This window comes from Tachypleus tridentatus, chromosome 1 (genome assembly GCF_004210375.1).
Source record: "Tachypleus tridentatus isolate NWPU-2018 chromosome 1, ASM421037v1, whole genome shotgun sequence".
NCBI lineage: Eukaryota > Metazoa > Arthropoda > Merostomata > Xiphosura > Limulidae > Tachypleus > Tachypleus tridentatus.
In genome coordinates, this window is record NC_134825.1 from 165,908,303 (window position 1) to 165,931,369 (window position 23,067).

Here is a 23,067-nt window from a genome sequence, read left to right on the forward strand (position 1 = left end):
ATCCTTCTTCAACAGTGAGCATGTTTATCTAAAGTTTCTTTTTCTACCAGAGAATTATATGTATATATATATATATACATTATATATAGGTTATAATAATTGTAACTGCTTAGTTTAGAGTAAATAGTTTGGATTGAATTTGGTATATGTTCAAAAATCTATCTGTTTGCTGAAAACTAAGATACCATAAACCACTTACTGCATGAAGCCTTACCTCTGTGCTTTCTTTTAACCCAGTACTGTTCTGTAGGACCCCATATTCGAACGGTTCCATCATCAGAGGCACTGGCTAACATACTTGGGTATGCAGGGTTCCAGGAGACACAGTTAATAGTTCGAGTGTGTCCTGTCAGTACAGCGATTGGCTTCTCTCTCTTGATGTGCCAGATGTACACTTTGTTGTCTGGAAAAAAATTACAAGAATTTTTAATGGAAATTACTTAGAATGTGTATTTTAAAGTGTCAGCTACTTTTATTTTAAACTTTGCTTGCTTTATAAGAATGCTGAAAAGATGCAAAGCAAATTTATACATAGAAAAGCAGTTTACATAAATATGTGACTCCAGAATGCAAGAATTTATTTATCATGCATGTTCATAACAAGAGTACAAATATAGGATTTAATTTCTAACTGTCACAGTAGATTATTGATGTTTATTAAGCATAGCATTCCAAGAGGTCAGTCACAGAACTCTTAATACAAATATACATAAACAGTATTTTAAATATCTGTTCAGTCATAACTCACTGTTGACAAGATTATTTACTACATGGTTAAAATGTTGTTTTTGAATGATTTAACACTTTACTTAGAACTTTCCCAAATGCTTCAGGTGAATGAAATCCTTCAAATAAATATACAAACATAAAAAAAAAAGACCAAAAACAGATTACTTATGTAAAAGTAATTAATTTAAGAAAAAAGTTGCTTAATAGAAGAATAGTAGTAGTAAAAATATTTTGTTTCTTGTTAAAAAATGTACCTCAGCCTAAATATCAGTGTAAATGTTAAGCTTTTTCCCCATAAAAATATGTCCAATAGTAAAGTTCCTAACACATTTTTAATAGCTTGTTCTGATAAACTTCAGAAGCGTGCTATTAAATTAGTTTTAATGTTAACAAATTCTGATATTAAAATTGTGCATTAAAAAATGAGGATTTTTTTAATCTTTCATCTAGTAAAAACTTATTTATGAAATAATGTGATTTTGAAGTCAATTTGAAAAGTGTTTTTTTATGAAAATATATTACTGTGCACTATATTAATGTACTGTATTAATGTACTATATTAATTACTATATTAATGTACTATATTAATGTACTATATTAATGTACTATATTAATTACTATATTAATTACTATATTAATGTACTATATTAATTACTATATTAATGTACTATATTAATGTACTATATTAGTTACTATATTAATGTACTATATTAATTACTATATTAATCACTGAATAGTTATACACACTTTTCTTAGCTACTTATGCACTACACAAAACTTGCCAGTTCATGGTTTGGAGTTCAATAGAGTCACACAAAACAATTTACACAAACATCTGTTAATCCAACTAATTTTGTTGAAGTAACCTTGTGTATTTTGTACAGAAAAGTGTTTTAATCTTTTGTTTTTGTCAGTTCTTTACAAGTGCTATTACAAACAAAGTTATTAAACACTATGCAAAATGCAGATCCTACCAATAGTTAAGTGCACAAACAAAATAGTAATTTAGAGTCTATACTTGTGTATAATATTTATATAACTTTAAGTGAAGGGAAACTTGGCCAATAACTAGTTTCAAATTCCCAACATTGCTCTCTTAGAGACAAATTAGTAATTCATACTCAACTGAAAATTTATCAGTGTTTAATCAATAAATCAATAAAGACCAATAATGCACAATTAAAAAAATTTTGTTGAAAAAAAACATTTATAAATCTACTTGTAAAACTATTCTATCACAAGAAGTTTTGATCTAGCAGTAATAATTTTTAAACATGATTTCCATATTCCCAATTCCTATGATACATTTTAATAAATGACAGAAACAGTACAGCTCTATGTCCCAAGTAGGAAATAATTTCGCATTCTGATGTAAACATATGTGATGGATGGGGGGGTGATGGGGTTCACAGAACTCCCAAATACCTTAACCCTTTTTTTGATGTTTGTTCTGTAGTTGTTTACCTTCACTTCCACTAGCAACAAAATCTTGGTTATTTCCTCCAAAGCACGAGTGAATCAAATAGTAGCCTTGTGTAATTCCCTGGAACTTTCTTATTAGGACTTTGTCTTCTAGGTCCCATAGGTGGACACCCTACAATGACAAATATAAGAGCAGAACTGAATTAAACAGGCTTAGCCTTATTTATTTCTTAAAACTTTTAATTACAAGCTTTTCTTTAAGCCTTCACAATATGACAACTTTAAGCAAAATTCAAGCTGCTCAACTGTACACTAAATTACAATATACAGATTTACAGTTCAACAATTTCACAATTCTATAATTAAGCAGCAGTGTATTAATAGAAGAGAAAATATCCTATGTTTGTTTGGCAATTCCAAATCTACATTTCTTAAAAAAAAAAAAAAAAAAATTTAAATATGAAAACTTCAAATGTTTCACTTGATCTTGAAAACCTTAGACATAAACACTGACCATCTAATAAACAATCTCAAATATCTTACGTTACAAATAAACTAATAACAGGCAAAAAAAATTAAACACCTCAATGTACTTACTATATTAAAAGTTCATAACTTAAATATTCACATTTCAGTAGAAAAGTAATATTGTTATTAGAATATAATAACAGCACCAAATAAAAGAAAGCAATGAGTTATAAAAACTGTGACCAATGTGTAACCTACCCAGAACAACTTTTTTCTTTTGACCCTTACAGACGCAAGATGACCAAAGAGCAACAGAAGATTTGATCTTGAAAAGCTTCTTACCACATTGCTCACTCCAAGCCAATTGGTGTAGAGCTGAGCCTTGAATACAGGACTGTAATCCATGTATTGGATAGGTTCAGCAGTAATAATACCAGAGACAGACAGACTTAGCTGCAATACCAGTGAGCTTGTTCCCTTGAATACCAACATTACCTAGTATTCAGAAAAACTGGATAGAAGTAGATGATAGAGAGACATGGGCCAATCGGTTTTGAATATCAATGAGAACAGGGCGAAAACTAATGTGAAGTGATTCCAGGGTCAACAGAAAGCTAAGTGACTCAGTATAAATAGTACAGTTCATGTACTGCATAGCTTATACGTGATCCAGGGCAATAGAAATGGCACAGAATTCAGCAGTGAACACAAACTGTAAAGGGTATTCTGTGTGCAACAACCAAATCACAACAAACCATGGCAGAGCCCACAGAATCACCTGATTTTTAACCGTCTGTATAAATGAAAATGGAAGGATGGTTGAAAAGATGTTCAGCAAATAGAAGATGAAACTTCCAATCAGGAGTATCCACCTTTTTCAGATAACACAAAGAAAGGTCATATTTGGGAATGGTAATTAGCCATTGTGGGATAGACTGATCAGTGGATACAGCTATGTTATTCAAGGATAGACCCAATTCATCCAACTGAGCTTGGATATGAAGGCCAAAAGGAACAACGGCAGAATATCTATTCTTGAAAAGTATTACCCACTAAGGAAGGAAAACAACTCCAGATGGGATGCTGTGGTAAGTAAGGATCAAAGTTTTGAAGCATACAGTAAAGACAGTTGCAAATGGTGAAGATATAGGAAGTTACTAAGTATACAAACACTGGACTAGAGAAGTGCATAAAGCTCCTAAGCAGAGCTGAAGCCACTGATGGTAAACAGTGTCCAACATCTTCAATGTCAAGGTCCTGGCAGAGCCTGCAACCCATAGTCTAGTTCTGATCGAGTAAGGACAATGATAGATTTTTATCATAGAACATCAATCAACTCCTCAAGAGGTGGAAGAGGACATGGAGGATGTTCAGTACCCTTGTACACTTAACACATAGCTTCTTGATGTGTGGAATAAAGATCAGCTTATGGATAAAGATAAGCCCCAGAAAATTTGCCTAAGGGACCACAGGAAACACAACTTCTCCAAGATGGAGCTCAGGATCTGGGTGAATATGCTGTTGGCAGCAGAAGTTCATACAAACGATTTTGGAGCTAGAAAAGGTAAAAACGTTTGCTGTGGTCCACTTCAGTAAGAAATTGAGGGCAGTCTGTAGCTGTCATTCAATAAACCTAGTGTTCTGCGACTGACACGAAAAGTGGAAATTGTTAACATAGAGTCAGTTTGCAATTGAACAGAGAAATTGTCCACTAATAACATTAATATTTATAATGAAAAGTGTAACACTCAAAACACATCCCTCAGGAATTTCAAGTTCCTGTGGGAAAGAACAGGAAAGTTTCAAACCCACATGGACTTGAAATCTCTGGTTTATTAAAAAACATTTAATAAAAATGGGTAAATGGTTACACAACCTGTACAAATGGAGGTCTTGCAAGATGCCATACCTTCATATTGTATCATAAGCTTTCTCAAGGTAAAAAAAATACAGAAACAAAATGTTGTCGCTTGAGAAAGGCTTCCCTGATTGACATTTCAAGATGGATCAGGAGTTCCATGGTGGAGCACTGTCAGAACCCACTGAGTGGGTGAGAGGAGGTTGTTTAAATCAAGAAACCAAACAAGATGAGCATTAACCATCCTCTCTTAGATCTTTCAGAGACAACTTGTAGAAGCAATTGGATGGTAATTTGAAGTAATCTTGGGATCTTTCCAAGTCTTATGAAAAGTGAATAAGTACAATAACATGGCACCAGGCATCAGGAAGAACATTCTCCTGCCAAATTCAGTTAAACACAACCAAAATAATAGCAAAAGAGGTAGGAGAAAGAGGTGGCACAACATCTCATAATTATGATGTACTGCCAGACCAATGAGGAGCAAGATTGAGTTCCACCAGCATCAAGGGGCAATTATACTCATAGAGATAATCAGCCCATAATGAGAAAGATTTTCGCTCTGCCTGTGTCTTGATAGCTAGGAAGGTAGGGGTTGAAGCAAAAGTACTGGATGCATGAGAAAAGCTTTCACTGAGAGTATTGGATATGCTCTGGTGGGTATCAGAAACTTTCTGGCCATCAGAGAACAAGATTGAAAGGGGGGCAGAAGTACACTGTCCACTAAACTTTTGAATCTTGTCCAATATAACTTTGAAACTGATAGCAGAAGAGATGCTAAGGGTGTATTTAATCCAAGATTCCTTGTGGCTTTGACATCTGACTTGCTGAGCATATGCACAGACCCATTGAAATGCAATCTGGTTTAAAAGTGTGGGATACCTATGAAAGGTATCCCAAGTCCATTTTTGAGCTTTCCTTACCATGTAGCAGGCAGGATTCCATCAAGGATGATGATACTGTGAGAAATGTGTCAAGGTTTTAGGAATACACTGAGCAGCAGTCTGGACAATACAGCCAGTCACTGCTACCATGCAGTGATCTATCAATGGTTTACAGATGATGGCAGGATCAAGTTCTGAGATAGCAGTGAGAAAGGGCCAGTTGGCCTGGTCTAGCTTCCATCGAGGCACACAGGTCAAATGGCATTGACCATGGCCAGTCTATCTCAAAATGACAGGAAAATTTTCATTGCCCTGTGGGTTACTGTCAACCCTCCAAGGAAAGCAAGAAAATATTCAAATGGAGCAGTAAAAGACTGACTAGGTGCATGAAAATAAGTATTAGAACCAGAACTGAAGAAAGATGGGTTGTAATCCAAGAGCATATGCTTTATGAAACAATCCCTCCCATCAATATCACCACCATTTCAGCATGGATTATGTCCATTAAAAATCTGCCAGGATTAAAAAGGAAGATGGTAACTGCTTGATGAGGGCATCACGATCTGACTGATAATAGGTTTCTTAAGGAGCAGATAGAGAGAACAAATAGTGATGGTACAACCCAGGTTAGCACAGATGGTTACAGCTTCAAAGGGTGTATGAAGTGGTAAAGATAGGGTGGGCACATGCTGATCATCCAACAATGCCACCCTTCCATGCACTCGTCCATCACACAGCCTGTCACTTCTGTACAAAGAAACTGCTGAAGGGTGACTGTATAAACAAGTTTCAGAAACGTTTCCTGTATGGAAAGCCGCATGGGAAGGTAAGAATCAACCAAATCTGTAATATCACCTATATGTGAACAAAAACCCTGACAGTTCTACTGGATCAGAATGGCCCTTTTTATTTATGTGGAGGAGAACATGATGGGGAGCCCTTCTGTTTTTGACCACTCTGTTTTTCTTTATTGGACAAAGGTCTATCAACCTCCATGGATCCTGCCCTGGTTCAAATAGAGAGGTCTCTGTCTGTAGACAATGATTCCAGCGACTGAGGGCATGAACAATTGGTCATTTTACTTCTTGGGGCTGCAGAAGAGGATGGACCTGAGAACACACTTGAACCCAAAGCCATAGGAAGTGTAACTAGGAAACCACTAGAAGAAGTGGCAGGGACAGAGATGGAAGTAGATGTAGATTTGTCAACTCTTTTTAATCATGGAGGGCAAAGGATTCTTCAGGTGTTTTGCAAACAACTCTGCCAGGGGCATAGAGAGATCTGTCTGCACTTCCACTGTGGCAGTGAAATAAATGGAACAGCAGCATACATCTGAGATGGAGCCAAGGACAATAATTTCTGAGGCTCTGTGTAGGAGATATTATTTATACTCTTCAATGTTGCACCTCTTTCTCCTTCACCCATTTAGGGTAAGGAATAGAGTAAGAGAGATGTGGACCATTACAGTTAACACAATGTGGTTCTAGTTTGCACTCGTGGGCATTATGTTCTTTTCCACCACAATGAGCACATGTTAAAGAACCACAACATGATGTTTTTAGTGACAGAACCATTGACCTTGGAAATGTCCAAGAGGGTTGGGAATGTATAACCGTACCTTAGAGTTCAGATAACCTGCTTTGATTGTGGCAGGAAGGCATAGTGATATAAATGTCAATATCAGATCATTAGTTGGCATCGTTATTCCATCTTTCCGAGTGGAGATTCTGCGCACCAAGATCCTTTCCTCTCCTTCATAGATTGCCATGCATGGCAAACACATGGGTGGATGTTACACTTACCTCTTTATCTATCAGCAATTCTGACTGCAATGGTATAACTACCTCAAGAATATGAAATCAAATATTTTAAAGACTTTTCTGATAGTGAAAAGGTAATTAGAATATTGTAAATGCTTATAAGAACTTAAACTTCAATTTCTCAGATAATCCTCTAATTTTGTTATCTTCTTCTAATCTAAAGAATAATTTTATGTTAAGAAGTGTTAAAGCTGCCAAGGTTTACACAAGATTATTACCTGAGTAGCTACATTCAGCAAGGCTAGCCTTCCTGTGTTGTCACATGTGAAAGACATAATTTCATGGTCCTCTTGAATTCTACATAAAACCAAAGAATATTGATACTGTTACCCGATTAAACAGAACACTGAATATATGATCATTCTTGGTTTCTTGCTAAAAAAATATAAATGACTACAATAACATTTTTATTTACTAAGCCACGTCAAAGTAATAATGAGATTGTACTAAATTAATACTTACTAAACAAAGTTAACTGAGAGCAGTTTCATCTTTAAATTTAAATAAGTTTAAAACCATTCTTACTCCCTAGACAAAATTAACTGAATCTGCTTTCATCCTTATTTACTAAACAAGATTAGCTCTTTCAGCATAGGCACGGTCCAAAGGACTGTGCCTTGTCTCTGTTTTGTACTTGTTACAATTTTCACACTACAAGTTTTACATTAGTAAGTGTACCTTACAGATTATCAGTAAACAATACAAGCTTTTATACACAAACTATCAGACTTTTCAAATTAAGTTTTAAGATTTACAAGTAATGTTTTTTCTCATGCTTTTTTTTTTCAGAATGTTGACTATCCAACATTCAAAGTAATTTTGGTCTTAAGATTATAAATACTTTAACGCAACAGAAAATTTTCAAATTTCATGTGCAAATATTTATAACCTCCAGACAATTATAAAATGTTTAGGAGAAAACATTATACTTGATCTGTTATTTTCACTATTGAATCTCTGTACAGGTATGGACAGTATGATTGACCACATAGCTACTATAAAAAAGTAGAAAATAAACAAAAATTATATTTTTTCATTCCAGAATGACTCCAAATTATAATATGAAAACAAATATTTAGTCTTAACAGTTTAAATTTCTTGACCTCATACATTTATATATATATTTATTTATTATTTTTATTATATTAACCTTCTCGTCAAGCCTGACTAACAATGCAGACATTACACTGGCACGGCACACATGCACTCATGTTACTGTATCCAAGAATATAAAACTGACCATTACAAAATGACCTGTCTTGGCTGTGTTTCAATGAACTAGTATTTTGTAAAATAGTCACATTTCAGTTAAAATAGACATGTATATATATTATTACCATTTCCAAGTCCATAAACTTATTTTTCTTTAAAAAATAGAACAGTGAGTAAAAAAGTATAGCAAACAATTATCTCTTCTAGTTATAAGCTATGTACTCATTTGCTGCTTGCCATAGGTTGCTAAGCCTAATTAAATTTTGTACAGAGGATGTGAAACAAAATTTTTTTTAGGTTTTATATATAAATTTTGAAATCACCAAAAATCATAAAGTTATTGTATCGATACCATGGAATTCTACTATAATTTATCACGCTTAGTAACTAAGTTGTATTTGGGACTAGGAAAAATAAAATTCCAAGCTCACTAAAGTCTTACCTTACCACTTGGAATCAAGCATAAAAGTCCTCAAAAGCTAATGGTTCAAAAAGGCTGAAAAAGCTGAAAAGAGCTTTTGATTCATTATTCACATGTTATAGATAGAAGCAAGTGAACATAATGGAATGTTTCCAAAAATGGAAAAAAGGGCCACTGTGTTTGATCAAGTACACAAGCCATATTTCAACAAATAGAGAAGATATGAAGTCCTTATTTTGTATTATAGTTTGTCAATATCGGTAATTTGAGTTCCTAATTCACATGAAATTATAGGCTTAGCATTTTGAACCAATGCTGCATTCACCATACAATACGACACATAAACATATTTAGGTGCGTTCTTTTAATATTTGCTTTTAAATTAAGACATTAACTGATGTATAATACTAAAATCTGAATTATAATTAACAATTTGATACCCAAACTTACTGACATAAGTTTATAAAATCAGTGGTTGAATAAATCTTTGAATGCAAATCAACAAACGTGATGACATGGCCTTTAACCCATATTAAGATAATTAAAGTTTGACTTCATTTTTACTGAAAAAACAAGAGTGATTCATATGTTTGTTTGTTTTAGAATTTCATGCAAAGCCACACGAGGGCTATATGCGCCAGCCGTCCCTAATTTAGCAATGTAAGACTAGAGCAAAGGCAGCTAGTCATCACCACCCACTGCCAACTCTTGGGCTACTCTTTTACCAAGAATAGTGGGACTCAGTATCACATTATAATGCTCCCACAGCCTAAAGAGTGAGCATGTTTGGTGCAACAGAGATTCGAACTCACAGCCCTCAGATTACAAATTAAACACCTTAACCCACCTGGCCATGTCGGGCCAAGTTAGTAGAACATTGGCTTTATCTAATAAAATTAGAACAACTTCATCGTACCTAATGATAAAAAATTAGGTTAGTACAATCCCATCTTTACCTACTAAACAAGGTTTATAGCACTGGTTTTAAAACAGTGATAAGCAAATATTTCAGACTCAAGATTAAGTAACTGAGATAATGAGATTTCAATAAAACTTGTCGTGGAACAAAATGAATGACATTAACTACAGTGGAGCACCGTTAAGCCGCAGTGTTTGGGGGGGTCAAACTGCTTAACCGCGGCTTAAACCTTTGTGACTGAAAAGCCGAAGTCGCCAACAGCTCTGCCGAGGAGCCTCATCCAGCCATTGCGTGATCATTATATTGAATTAAAAATAATACTTTAATTATTGATCACTTTTCACGGATTTACCGCGGATTAACTTTAACATATGGAGAGGTGTGATTCGGTAACAATGTCGGCCTCCATAAAGCTGACATAGAGAGCGAATAAGGTAGATTAACGGTCGATTTCTATTGTTATATATTTTATTTATTTTCCAAATTAAAGCAAATCCTTTTTAAATATCCCTTGAAGTTATAAAGCCAGGATTAAATTCGTAAGCCGCGTTTTTACACGTTCTTAAATTAGAGGTGAGCCGCGATAATCCTCGCTCGCATCGCTCACAAGACTTGCTACAGCGGCTTAAGCGATTTTGTGGTTTACTGGTCCGCGGCTTAATGGCGCTCCACTGTACTTTTCAAATAGTAATCTTTAAAGTGTGATTTTAAAATAAACTTAGAACAAACTAGAAAAAAAATATAAACAACATAAAATCTCAGTATTAAAGATTCTTTAAGTATATGTGCTATAAAAGACATTACACAATGGGGGGAAAAAAAATTAAAATTGAATCGAGTTAATGCATTACAAAGTTAGACCTACATATTAAAATCTGTGAGCTCTTCAAAGTTGTAGCCCCTAATTCTATAATGTGTGTCTGCAGCTAGAACTGTCTTTCCATCATTTCGGGCACCACAAGCACTGGACTCTGACGCCTTCCCACGAGTCCAGAACAGTTCCATCTAAGTCCTGACAGAAATTTGTCTGTTATTTACATTATGCAAGCTAAAAATGATGAACATATCAATAAAATGAAAGCTATTATCTTAAAATACTGATAAAATGAACTGAAACAGCAAACATTACCACTGCATAGACAGCTATATATCTAACATTGATAAAACCAATAGATTTTATTAAATATGTGACTATCCTTCACACTAAAAAGGACAGGTTCAACAACTATGATAGAAAAGATTTGTTTCATATGACCTGAATTTTTCAAGATTTATAAGTGTAATTACAAGTACATATTGTGTATTAATTAACATATATTTGAATAAGCCATACACAGATTAACATAAAAAATTAAAATCTAAATCTGTCCAAAAAAACTACAATTATTTCACAAATTATGATAAGATGACAAAAAACATAAGACTGGAGTGAGTGTTGTTCACTCCTGGTCAGTCAGCACTATTTGTCATTGCCCTACTTCTAAGAAACTGATATTTTCAACATCTTCCACCAAAATTTACAAAAAACAAAACACCTTACACACTGAAAAAACTGGCCCCTTGATCCTCCAGTAACAAATTTTTTTCCATCCCTATGCCAAGCACACGATGTGAGAGAGTCTTCTGGAGAATTGTTCATCTTGACTCGCAAATTGCCAGTCTGAATAACCATCAAGTTAAAATTATAAAATTTTAATACCTCTTAAGAATTAAAGATACATTAATAACTTAACAAGCACTTAAAAGTATAATGAGCTTAATATATATATATAGAGGAAGTTATGCCTAAAAATAAAGGTCCAGAACTATTTTCCTATAAACAAATTCATATTAATTAAAAAAAAACTTTTTTACTCTTAAAAAACAAATTCATTAAGCACAGTACTTTTATTACAGTAGAAACAAATTTATTAAACACAATATTTTATAGTACTTAAAAACAAATTCATTAAACAGCACTTTATAACACTTAAAAACAAATTCATTAAACAGCACTTTATAACAGTAAAAACAAATTTATTAAACACAATATTTTTAACTCTCAAAAACAAATTTATTATACACAATATTTTATAACACTCAAAAACAAATTTATTAAACACTATTTTATAACACTTAAAAACAAATTCATTAAACAGCACTTTATAACAATAAAAAACTAATTCATTAAACACAATACTTTATAACATAAAGAAAAAAATAAAAACAAAATTTGGCACTGTGAGTAAATACCACCTGAAAGACAATAATTTGCACTAAATACTATTTAAAACATAATACTAGACATTAAATAAAAACTACATGAAAAACAATACTAGACACTACCTAAAGACAGTACCAGACACTGTGAATAAATGTTGCTTTAAAACTATACTTAACACTGTGAATAAATACTGCAACACTTCAGAACATTATACCATAAATGTGGTATTCTTTCAGAATTGTTTCTGATAAAACTCTAAAAAATTTTCTGTATAGCTAATATGCTTCAAATTTTTTATGTATTACACAGTTATAACAAAGTTTAACAAACTTAATTTAGTGTAGAAACAGAAAAAGGAAACAAAAAACTTTAAAGATTCACACACCTCAACATTCCACACCCACAGGTCTGAGCAGTCATCTCGACCGCAAGCTACTAGATAGTTGTCATCAGGACTCCAGGAAAGGTAGGATAACCCATAAGAGTGCCCTTCCAAGGTTTTTCTATGCCTCAGTTCCAAAGTAACCTAAAGGCAAAATCACACATTTTCATTGTACATTTTTGTCCAGTTTATATTTTTATCAAGTTTGCCATAAGTGTACGAGCACAATCATATCTATCTTCCTCAAGGTGTAAAAAAAACAACAAATTGTTTGATTAAAATTCCACAGTAATTTGAACTATTTCAACCACTTTAGCAACTTGTTAACCTGTACATTAGTATGACATTTTCTGTCTTTCTCTAAGTATACAACCGTTTGGAAATGTACCAGTTAATTCTACAAAACAATTAAATAAATAAAAGGTGAGCCAGAATTATTATTCCCAAAATAAAACAGCGAAAACAATAAATAAAAAACCTACAAAACTTTCCATAGTTGTAACTAATGTATTAAGTTTCCATCAACATGATAAAAGTTCAGTTGCCATCACCAGTAAAAAAAACAACCCACCCAAGAAAAGGAACATTTTGTTGCCCTCTGTGCCAAGTTTGAACTTAGGCACTACATGTTCTGTCTCATAACCTTTCCTGCACATGCAACAATGAACATGTTCAAGTGGAAATAATTGTGTGTACAAGCTAACCTGATATTAGCAATTGTTTATGTGAAAAATATATACGTAAAAATGGCTAGTATGGGTTGACACAATATTTTATGTTGAGGAGCGAACAACGTTTTGACCTTCTTCAGTCATTTGTCAGGTTCACAAAGAAAGAATGATGTAAATGCCCGATAGCTGACCACATGTTTGAAAAGGGTTATGTAATTGAGTATAGGAATGTAGAGGGCGTGCTCAGATGTTGGATATATTTATTAATATAGGTATAAAGGTGTTCCTTTGTATTGGTTTATTTTGGGCTTGAGTTGTTGTACAAGTAAGGCTTCTTTAATTTTGCATTTGTTTTTGTTTCTTTCGTTATTTAGTATGGTTATATTGTGGTTATTTGATTTGCAGTGGTCGAAAACGTGTGAAGGTGACTTTAATGTTCTTTGAATCTGGTTTCCATTTTTTCTACTTGTTTCTCCAATATAGAAGTCATGTCAGTCATCACATTGTATTTTATAAATAATGTTGGGATGGTGTTTGTCAGTGTAGTTTTTACATAGTATAGTCCTTAGTTTTGTGCCTGGTTTTTTAATAAATTTGGTATTAAATGTAATGTCATATTTTGTTACTAGTTTTTGCCAAATGTTGGTTATTTTTCTGCTGATCTCGGGAATATATGGTGTGCAGCAGTATATGGTTTCATGATTTTTTTATTTGTGAGATATATTTACTTTTGTAAGTTGATTTTGCTTTTTGTCTAGGTGTGTGTATAATGTTTTCTACGGTTTGTGGAGGAAACTTATTGATGTTGATGAAGTATTGTTTTATTTTGTCTAATTCGTTGTTAATTTTATCTAGTGAGCATAGTTTTATGGCTGTGTTCATTTGGTTTCTTAGTATGTTGAGTTTTTGTTTTGTTTCATGTGCTGAGTCCCAAGAAATGTATAGTCCAGTATGGGCGACTTTTCGGTGGATTCCGGTTTTAAATTGTGTATCAGTTCTTGTAATTTCGAGGTTAAGAAATGATATTTGATTGCTTTCTTCCTGTTCACACGTGAAGTTAACATTGGGATGTATAGAGTTAATGTGATTGAAAAAACTAAGTGTGTGTTCTGTAGATTTGAATCCTGCAACCGTGTCATCTACATATCTGTACCAGTATAGTGGTGGATGTAATGCTGTGTTAATTGCTTGTGTTTCAACTTGTGTCATAAAATATTGGCTAGAACTGTTTATGTAAAGTATTAGCTCTTTTTATACCCCTCTTTTTTATTTTATGGAATTTTATTTCTATATAGTTTTGGTATACCATGTATATTATACTCTAAAACTATATTTACTTGCATATTTAAAAAAAACAGTATTTTTTTATCTTTGAATATACTAAGTATATAAACATAAACATGAAACAAACAACAACAATTGACAATAAACCATAAACACTGAGGCTTATGATTTGAAATCTTTTATATAAATAGACTTTACTCATCTTGGCATTTACTAAAACTATGTAGTCTTAGTGATAAACATAAAAGAAATGTTAGTTCTCTCACAGGATCAATATCCCATATAATAACAGTACTATCTTTGGATCCTGTAGCTAGCTTCTGGCCATTATTGGAAAACCTACAGAACCAGACCTCATCACAATGGTCATTGAGAATTTGGACTGTGTCGCATGGAAACTGCTCTCTGAAAACACAAGGTGATACGTTATGTAAATAAATGCACTATGAGGAACATACTCCATAAGCACAAAAAATATTTATAATAAACAATAAGTTTTGTTCAGATCTATAAAAAAAATCTTCAATTTTCTTACTTCAAAAAAATGATCAAACACCAGGGGGGAGGATGGACCCCAAAATTCTGAAAAGTTCAATTTGTTTCCAATTTCCAAACTTTCACAGGTAGAGGAAGCACAAAACATAAGCTTATACTTGTTTCTGTGATTTTTCCTTAAATCTATATTTTACTACACCTCACTTGATCAATGTCGACTTTTAGTGTCATGATGTTTGAGATATAGAACACATTTTCTGCTTACTTAGTGCAAACGTGGTCAGTAAGCAGTGATTCATTTTCCAAGCTGTTAGTTGCTCTTGTGTTGTGATAGAGACAGTGATCTCTTTGCAGCTCGAGAGCCTGGGAGAGCAGTGTTTGCAATCTTCTTGGAGGTAACATCACAGATGGTGGAAGAAAAGCTATCCAAAAATATATATGTACATATGTTACATATTTATTACACAAGTTCCATTTCTTTTAATTAAGAAAACACAGCATTTTTCTGAAACCAATATCTTACTTAATCATATCTGATTATTTTCACCATTACTCTGGGGATTAAAAACCAACATACGCTTGAATTAGAATACAGGTAGAAAGTAACCAAGTGATATACTTAATCTGAACAGATTAATTTTAAGTATACAATTTTGTATATAAACAATATTTGAAACTGTTGGAACTTGGTAAAGCTCCATAACTGCAGAATTTAGGAAAAGCAAAACAAATGTATGTTTCACAAATGCATCATTTATTCACAACCATGATTTCACCAGTGAAGGCATCATCATATGTGCAGGTATATTACAAACACACACAGATATCATAATATCAAAAATGCCAAAGTTTAGTGCTCACATACCAAAACAAGATAAAGTACAAATTACTACAAAAAAAAATGCAAACAATGAAACATACACACTAATAAACATTAAACAAGCAATACTGTGATACTAGAAAGTTCCAGATGTGCAACAGAAAAAATAAAGTGGAAGAAGGAATGTAAGCTTTGTTATATGTTCAAGTATTCTGAATTTAATAAGAAGCATTCAAACAAAAAACATAACAGTATGGAAATCCACTGCACTTATGAAAGTAAGTTAATCAAACAAACCAAAAAAAAAACAAAATCTAAAAGTGACAAAGTCTGTTCAATTAGTGGTAACCTTTCAGTTCTACAAAATTAAATTTTAATTGTTACATTATTATTATCTTCTATCTTATTACTTTAATACTGATCAACTGTTTCAGCTTATAGAATATAAAACAAAGCTTACTTTGTAATTTTTCCATAAGTTTCTGTCTGGAGAGAGTTCCTTTTCCATCCCACTGGGCCATGCCTCGTAACTCTTCACCCGTACTGCACATCATGTAACTAAAGAAAAGAAAATCCATGAATCAGCTCAATAATACAATTGTTTCTTTGTAATAATGTAATTTGAGAAAAGTGGAATTTCATTTCAAATCAGACTTTAGTTATCCTTTGAGACAGCAAAATACAAAGTTTTGGACAAAATTCTCCTTTCTGTTGTTGTTTTTATAACACATGGAATTTAATATTTTCAACAATACCATAAATCATAACCAATCTAATTTAATTGACAAATGTGAAATTCACATTATTAACTCAGAAAGTGAGCACTGTTTTGTTCTAGCACCTAATTAAACAAGTACTGATGATTCATGACTTCAACAAGCATATCTCAAATGTTAAAACCTTTCTTAGTGGGAACCTTCAGAAAACAAAAGAAATCCCATATTGTTTCTCTAACAATTTCACTTACCTGCTGAGCTCATGAACTCGGGTTGTGTTGTGCTTTAGAGGAGTGAGTTCACCTCGTAAACACTGCAAAGCTTCTAGCACATGACCATTTTCAAGATGCTCTAAATATTTTTGTTCAAGAAGAAGAAATTTCATCTCCTGATGTGAAAAAAAAAAAATCTGAATCAAAACAGAAATTGATATATAGTAGTCCACCATTTTACCTTAATTTTAGGGTTTTTTCTTGTACATTTTTCAGATTATTAAAACACTAAACTTTAATATGTTTATAAAACTGAGAAGACAGGTGTATAATGTACATTTCCTGAGTTAAGACACATAGTCAACACCATATAAACTGACAAACAAGAAAACTTAAGCTTTGATAAAATGATGAGTCACTCATGCCGTAAAGATATAATCTTCACATTTACGATACACAGGCTATGCAATGGATAAACTTGTATACTGTCACTGTTCTTAAAGTCTGCTTAAATTTTTTTCACATAACTAGACACGTAGTATATAAAACAGGAAATTAAAAATTAAAGCAGACTTTAAGAACAATGATGTGTAGACAAGTTTATCCATTGCTTAGCCCATGTATTGTAAATAGACATGTACTATATAAAGGAAATTTGAAATTAAAGTAGACTTTAAGAACAGTTACACATATACAACTTTATCCATTGCTTAGGCCATGTTTCGTAAATAGGCGTGTACTATATAAAACAGGAAGTTAGAAATTAAAGCAGACTTTAAGAACAGTGACACGTATACAAGTTTATCCATTGCTTAGTCCATGTATTGTAAACAGACATATACTATATAAAACAGGAAATTAGAAATTTGGTGATTTTAAGTTTAAGTAGGTACAAAATTAATAAAAGTATTTTCTAAATTCATTGTAACAAATAGTTATAACCATTAATAACAGATTTCTAATTTTTAAACCACATACATTCCACATTGGCCATAACATTACATATAATACACACACACACACACAAAATACATATATATATATATATACATTAAAGAAAACAATATATATATATATATTGAATGTATATAGTTATTACTTTATAAAACAATGCTATTTAGAAGATGAAACTCACCACAAGAACATGGGGTACTTCTAGCAGAGACTTCAATTCATTGAGGTCTAATTCAGCCTAAAATAAAATTATTTTAAATTTTAAATTAGGCAACACAGAGGTTAATAAGTTATATATGAAGGTAAAAAAAAATAATTTTAGTTTGTATGTGTAAGCATATGTTACATTATTTTTTGGTTTCATAGCAAGTGTTAAAGTTAAATATTTTAAAAGTGACAGTTCTGACAAGTTTTGTTGCATAGCTCTGTACAAGTCTACATTGCATATGCAGTTTAATTGTTGTACTAGGCTTTAGTAACATTATTATCATCATCTTAATTGAATTTTCTAAGCCTTTCTCTCCTCCTTTTGTTTAATATTGTTGTTACTAGAGGGTTAGATATTTCTCTCATGCTCTATAAATATGTGCAGATACATAGTGCAAATAAGTTAAAGCTTTGGATACAACTGTGGTAACCCAAGAAGTAATGTACATAAATTTATTACTACTGTGATAACAGAGAGAGAAGGAATAATTCATCTTATCTGTTGAGTTTAAAAGTAACTGAACCAGCTGTATGAATTTTTGACAAAAAAGTGAATTATTTAAAGCTCTGTAATCAATAGTAGTAAATTACAGTGTAATCCTTTCGTACAAACATTTGACTTGTTTTGAACATATTTTAAAACAGGTGGATTGTGTGCTGTCCATTTACTGTTAGCATTTATTGTCAACAAGTCACAGGCACCGACTGTAAATAATCTGGCTCTATACAAAAACGTGGCAAAAACAACATTACATTTTTATTACATAATTATAAGTAGTGCAAGTTATAAAATTAAATAGTATAAGAGAAATATTTGAAATAATATTTCATTTTTTAAAAAACAGGATTTGGAAATTTCTATAAATAGTGAACTTGATAGGTACATCTCTATATTTATCTTTCTATCTCAAAACCATTTAATTTTACAATTGTCACTTATGCAGGTTTCATAACAGCACTGATTCACTCAGCAGTAGCCTATATTCCAAAATATTGCAAAATATATATTAATAAGAACATACATATATTTACCTATCTTATTCTTTTTAATACTTAAAAAAAGAAAAAAATTAAAACTAAAGCATCCACAGTAACCACTTGATAGTATGTCTTACTTTTGCCATGGATGTGTAGAGGTAAAAAATTAAGAGAGAGAGTTATCTTTTAGTTTTGATAAATCAACAGACAGTGGCATCTGCCCAAAAACTGGAAAGTTGCTTTAGTTGCTATAATTTTTTTTTTAAATGTTGTATGAAAGTTGTTCTTGCAATTGTATGCATGTTAATTTTATTTCTGTAGTGAGAAAATTTCTGCAGTCTGATAAAAGAATCCATACAAAATTTAGCAAAACAAGACATTGCAAATAAAGCCAGCATGTATTCATCAAATGAAAATCTTGCTTTACTAACATACATTTTGTTTTTTTAGTATGTTATTTAATATCTTTAGGAAGGAAAGGACAGAAACTTGGTTTACTCAGATTTACAAAATGTTTTTGTGAAGGAGTCACAAAAAAGATTGTAAGATCACTGATTCAAATATAGAAAGCAAAAGGTTGTTATGAATGAAACCCAGTCAAACTGAACTTTTATAATTTGTTGAGTACCTTAAAAGGTCCCTAGTTGAGCCTTTTTTTTTCTTACATTAATGATATTTATAAAAGGTAAACCTAGTAAATGTAATCTTTCATAGATACATTGGTCAGAAAGATAAAAGTTTTTTACAGATTTCTTTGTCTAATTTTTTTGGCAAACATCCAATTTTTCAAATTGAACCAATTATATAATCAGAACATTATTAAGAGCAAAAACAGGTTTTCTATATTTCTCCAAAGAATACTTACCAATTTATTAGACAATACTGCCAATGGCCACTCATTCCAAAGTTAACCAATCACCCTGCAGGACATATAAAATTATCTCAAATGGATCCTAATTTGTTTTTTCCAAATCTTAAACAAGGATGAGGGGCATTGCTTCTTCAAGATGTACTAAGTCACAGTTAAGGCAGATGGCATATTTTTGGTTCATTTTTCTTTATGTTTCTTAAAGTAGGTGTGCATGGACAGCCTTGAAGCACCAAACAATCTCTTGTTGTTAATAGGGTATGTTATGTACACAAAAATACAGTAGTCTAATAGCATGATTTTTATTTCAAATAGACTAAGCATACTGCAAATTTTAAACAGAAAATATAAACTCTTCTAACTAGTAAACAATAAGTTCATAGGTGGAAAATAAAAACAAATATCTTGGTAGAAAATACCTTAAGCCATTCTCCATTGATTACATGCATCTGAAACTTTTCTGCTGCTGGATGATCAAGACGACATCCCGATTCTTGAATTAACTGCTCCGTTGTACGGCTAACAGAGGGGGTAAATGAACTATGATAAAAGTAACACATGGATTTCCAAAATATCAAAACACAAGTTTTTATTTTACCTTAAAGAAGATGTACCTGTTCAACAAATATGTCACTATTTGTGAGGATGCAACAGATTTATTCTGCAGTTGCTGATGTGGGTCACAGTTTTGAGATTATATCAGATACTTTTTCAAGTATATTGGCCACAACTGAGATACTTATACAATTATACACATCTTAACCATTCCATAAGAAATAGTCAGGCAAAAAGGGCAACTGCCCAAGAAACCCAGACAAATGAAACCTGGTTATTCCATAAAGCAAGCTATAAGTCACCTTGAGGCTATATCTTCAATTAATCACAAAAAAGCATAATTTTTGGTTTTTCTTTGCATATAGACACTTGATACATTAATGATGATTGAAATAATAATTTGAGTAATAATTAACTCATACTTGTTATTTTATAGGTTTAAAAATATTAGTTGTTACTTTATTAACTGTGAACAAAAAATGCATGCTGCTATGGTTTTGCCTTCCTTACAAGCTCACTGCTGTCCTAATGTAGAATCTTTAAAATGTTAAAAAAATAAATAAATAAAGGGTGTCCAGTGTGGATGTTTGCCCCAAGGCCCATGCTGACTCTCAGTGCTCCTAGAAAAATTTAAGCTGCATGTAAGAACTATAATAAATAAGAACATGCACAATTACAAAATATGATTTCAAAACTTGTAAAGATATCACAGAAACCTTACCCCACAATAAAAAGTTTAACAAATATTAGTTTTACTGTCAAATAACCTAATTTGCATTTTTTACTGAAATATAAGTATCTAGACCTAATTTTACCATATTTTTCTCATTTTAAGACATCAAGTCCTCAGAACACAAATTCATAACAACATAAAAAGGTGTTATATTAACTCTTAAATAATACATCAAAGGTTTTCATAACACTAAATGATTTTAATTCATCTGTAACTAGATTTTGTTGTAAAAATACTTAAGAATACTTTTTATCCTCATACAATAATGAAGTGTTTTCATAACACTAATAAACAATAGTTTTCCATGAATAAAAAAAAAACAATTTGAGACTCCATCAAAAACCTGAAAGTAATAAAAAACTAATACTGTTTGCTCATAATACACATATCATTGATGGTTAGATTAGTGAAAACGTACAGTCATCATGCTAGATAATATTTTAAAGGAATACAATAGAATTCCTACAGTGTTAATGTCTAACTGTTTTTGAATTTTTGTAACTTTTACAAGTATATATTATTCTATTTGAAATTTTCTAAATTTCATAAGTATATAATATCTCAACCAAACAATAAAAAAATGTTAACATTTACTTTATTTTTCAACAGGTAACCATAAAATGGATGAACAGATAGCCTCAGTGCATTATACAGTCTTCTGTAAAGCTTATTTATCTTTAAAGGCATATTTGTAACTTTCCCAAATAAACTTCACTCCATTTTTACATCAACTTGAAAACTTTGATTAAGACTTGCTTTGTTCTTTTTACAGAATAAAAAAAAATACCAGAATGTTGAAACAGACCACAAAACATAAGAACATATGAAAACCCAAAGTGACAGAAGGCCATTCAATCTGTAAATGTGATTTCCTCATCCGTCCGAAAACATTGCACAAAAATATTTAAACATACTTTTACACATCTATGTAGAATATGCTAATTTAGTAAAATGTAAAATAATTCAAATAATACATTATGAAGAAAACTATTCCATGAAATTATAACATTTAAATGGTCATAAAGGACCAGAAGCCATTCCACAAAGTTACAACACTAAAACACACCATAATTAACTGTATGAACCAATAAAAACATTTAAGAAGTCAACTCCAATTTAACTCTTTTGTACTCTAGAGACACTAAATCAGAAACAATAACAAAATTAGACTAAAAAAAATTACATTTATCTGTAATTTCATAGTAATATGTTGCACATTTATATACATGTAGTGCATAATTGTTATCATAAAATATTTTGGTTTTTTTTAAATGAATGACCATTCATTGGAATTTACAAAGTCCAAAGTTTGTGAAAAAGACCATTTTAAATTTTAATAAGTATCACGTGTTTTCAGCGAAAACAATTAGTGTAGCACAAAGAGAAGATTAACCTTTCACAAAATACAGTACATACAAGTTCGCAAGGAGATACTCAATACATAAATTACTCCATAGGTTTTAATAATTAAACAGGTAATAATTTTTACAAGCCAATGACAGAAGTTTAAGACCATGTATAAAAATACATTAACTTATTGCAGACTATATAAAGGTTTCTATCAGATTATCTTGCCACTGTAAAAAAACAAACAAATAGGGAAAACCATTATTTTGTTTACTTTAAATAATAGTTTACAGTTTGTTTTATTTCACTTCTTAACCAAATATTATACACTACTATAATATTGTACAATTTTCCTAATAAATACACATTTTTCTGCCCTCAATGAAGCCAAAATGGTGACCAATAACAACAAATTTTGAATGTTCTTATAATCAACCTTAAATTTTTTGTTTTAAAAGAAGTTTCAGCTACAAAACAATAACAAGAAGTGACTTGTTTTGTTTTTCTGAATTTCTAGTAAAGCTACATGAAGGCTATATGCACTAGCTGTCCACAATTTTGCAGTGTAAGACTAGAGGGAAGGCAGATAGTCATCACCACCCACTGCCAACTCTTGGGCTACTCGTTTACCAACGAATAGAGGGACTGATCGTAACATTATAACATCCCAACAGCTATAAGGGCATGAATGTTTGGTGCAACAGGGATTTGAACCTGCGACCCTCAGATTACGAGTCGAGTGCCTTAACTACCTGGCCATGCCGGGCCAGCAGTATGACAGAAACCTTTCAGCTCATCGAGGTCATTTTCCCAGAAAACAATTACCATACACTAAAGCCTTATAACTTTAACCTGTTACAAATAATATGGTCTACTTTCACTTATAACTGTAAACTCTTACACACAAAT

At 31.9% G+C, this 23,067-nt stretch overlaps 1 protein-coding gene across 1 annotated transcript in view; it reads right to left on the reverse strand.

Annotated features, from left to right (window-relative positions):
• The window catches only part of LOC143229780 (WD repeat-containing protein 26-like), a 40,342-nt gene that overhangs the window by 5,543 nt on the left and 11,732 nt on the right, over positions 1-23,067 (reverse strand). Inside the window, 13 exon segments of the mRNA XM_076462552.1 lie at positions 215-403; positions 2,194-2,323; positions 7,400-7,478; positions 10,599-10,699; positions 10,701-10,745; positions 11,274-11,393; positions 12,322-12,462; positions 14,540-14,678; positions 15,034-15,190; positions 16,049-16,146; positions 16,556-16,692; positions 17,652-17,708; positions 19,943-20,042. Of these exon segments, the coding sequence (XP_076318667.1) occupies positions 215-403; positions 2,194-2,323; positions 7,400-7,478; positions 10,599-10,699; positions 10,701-10,745; positions 11,274-11,393; positions 12,322-12,462; positions 14,540-14,678; positions 15,034-15,190; positions 16,049-16,146; positions 16,556-16,692; positions 17,652-17,708; positions 19,943-20,042 (1,493 nt within the window).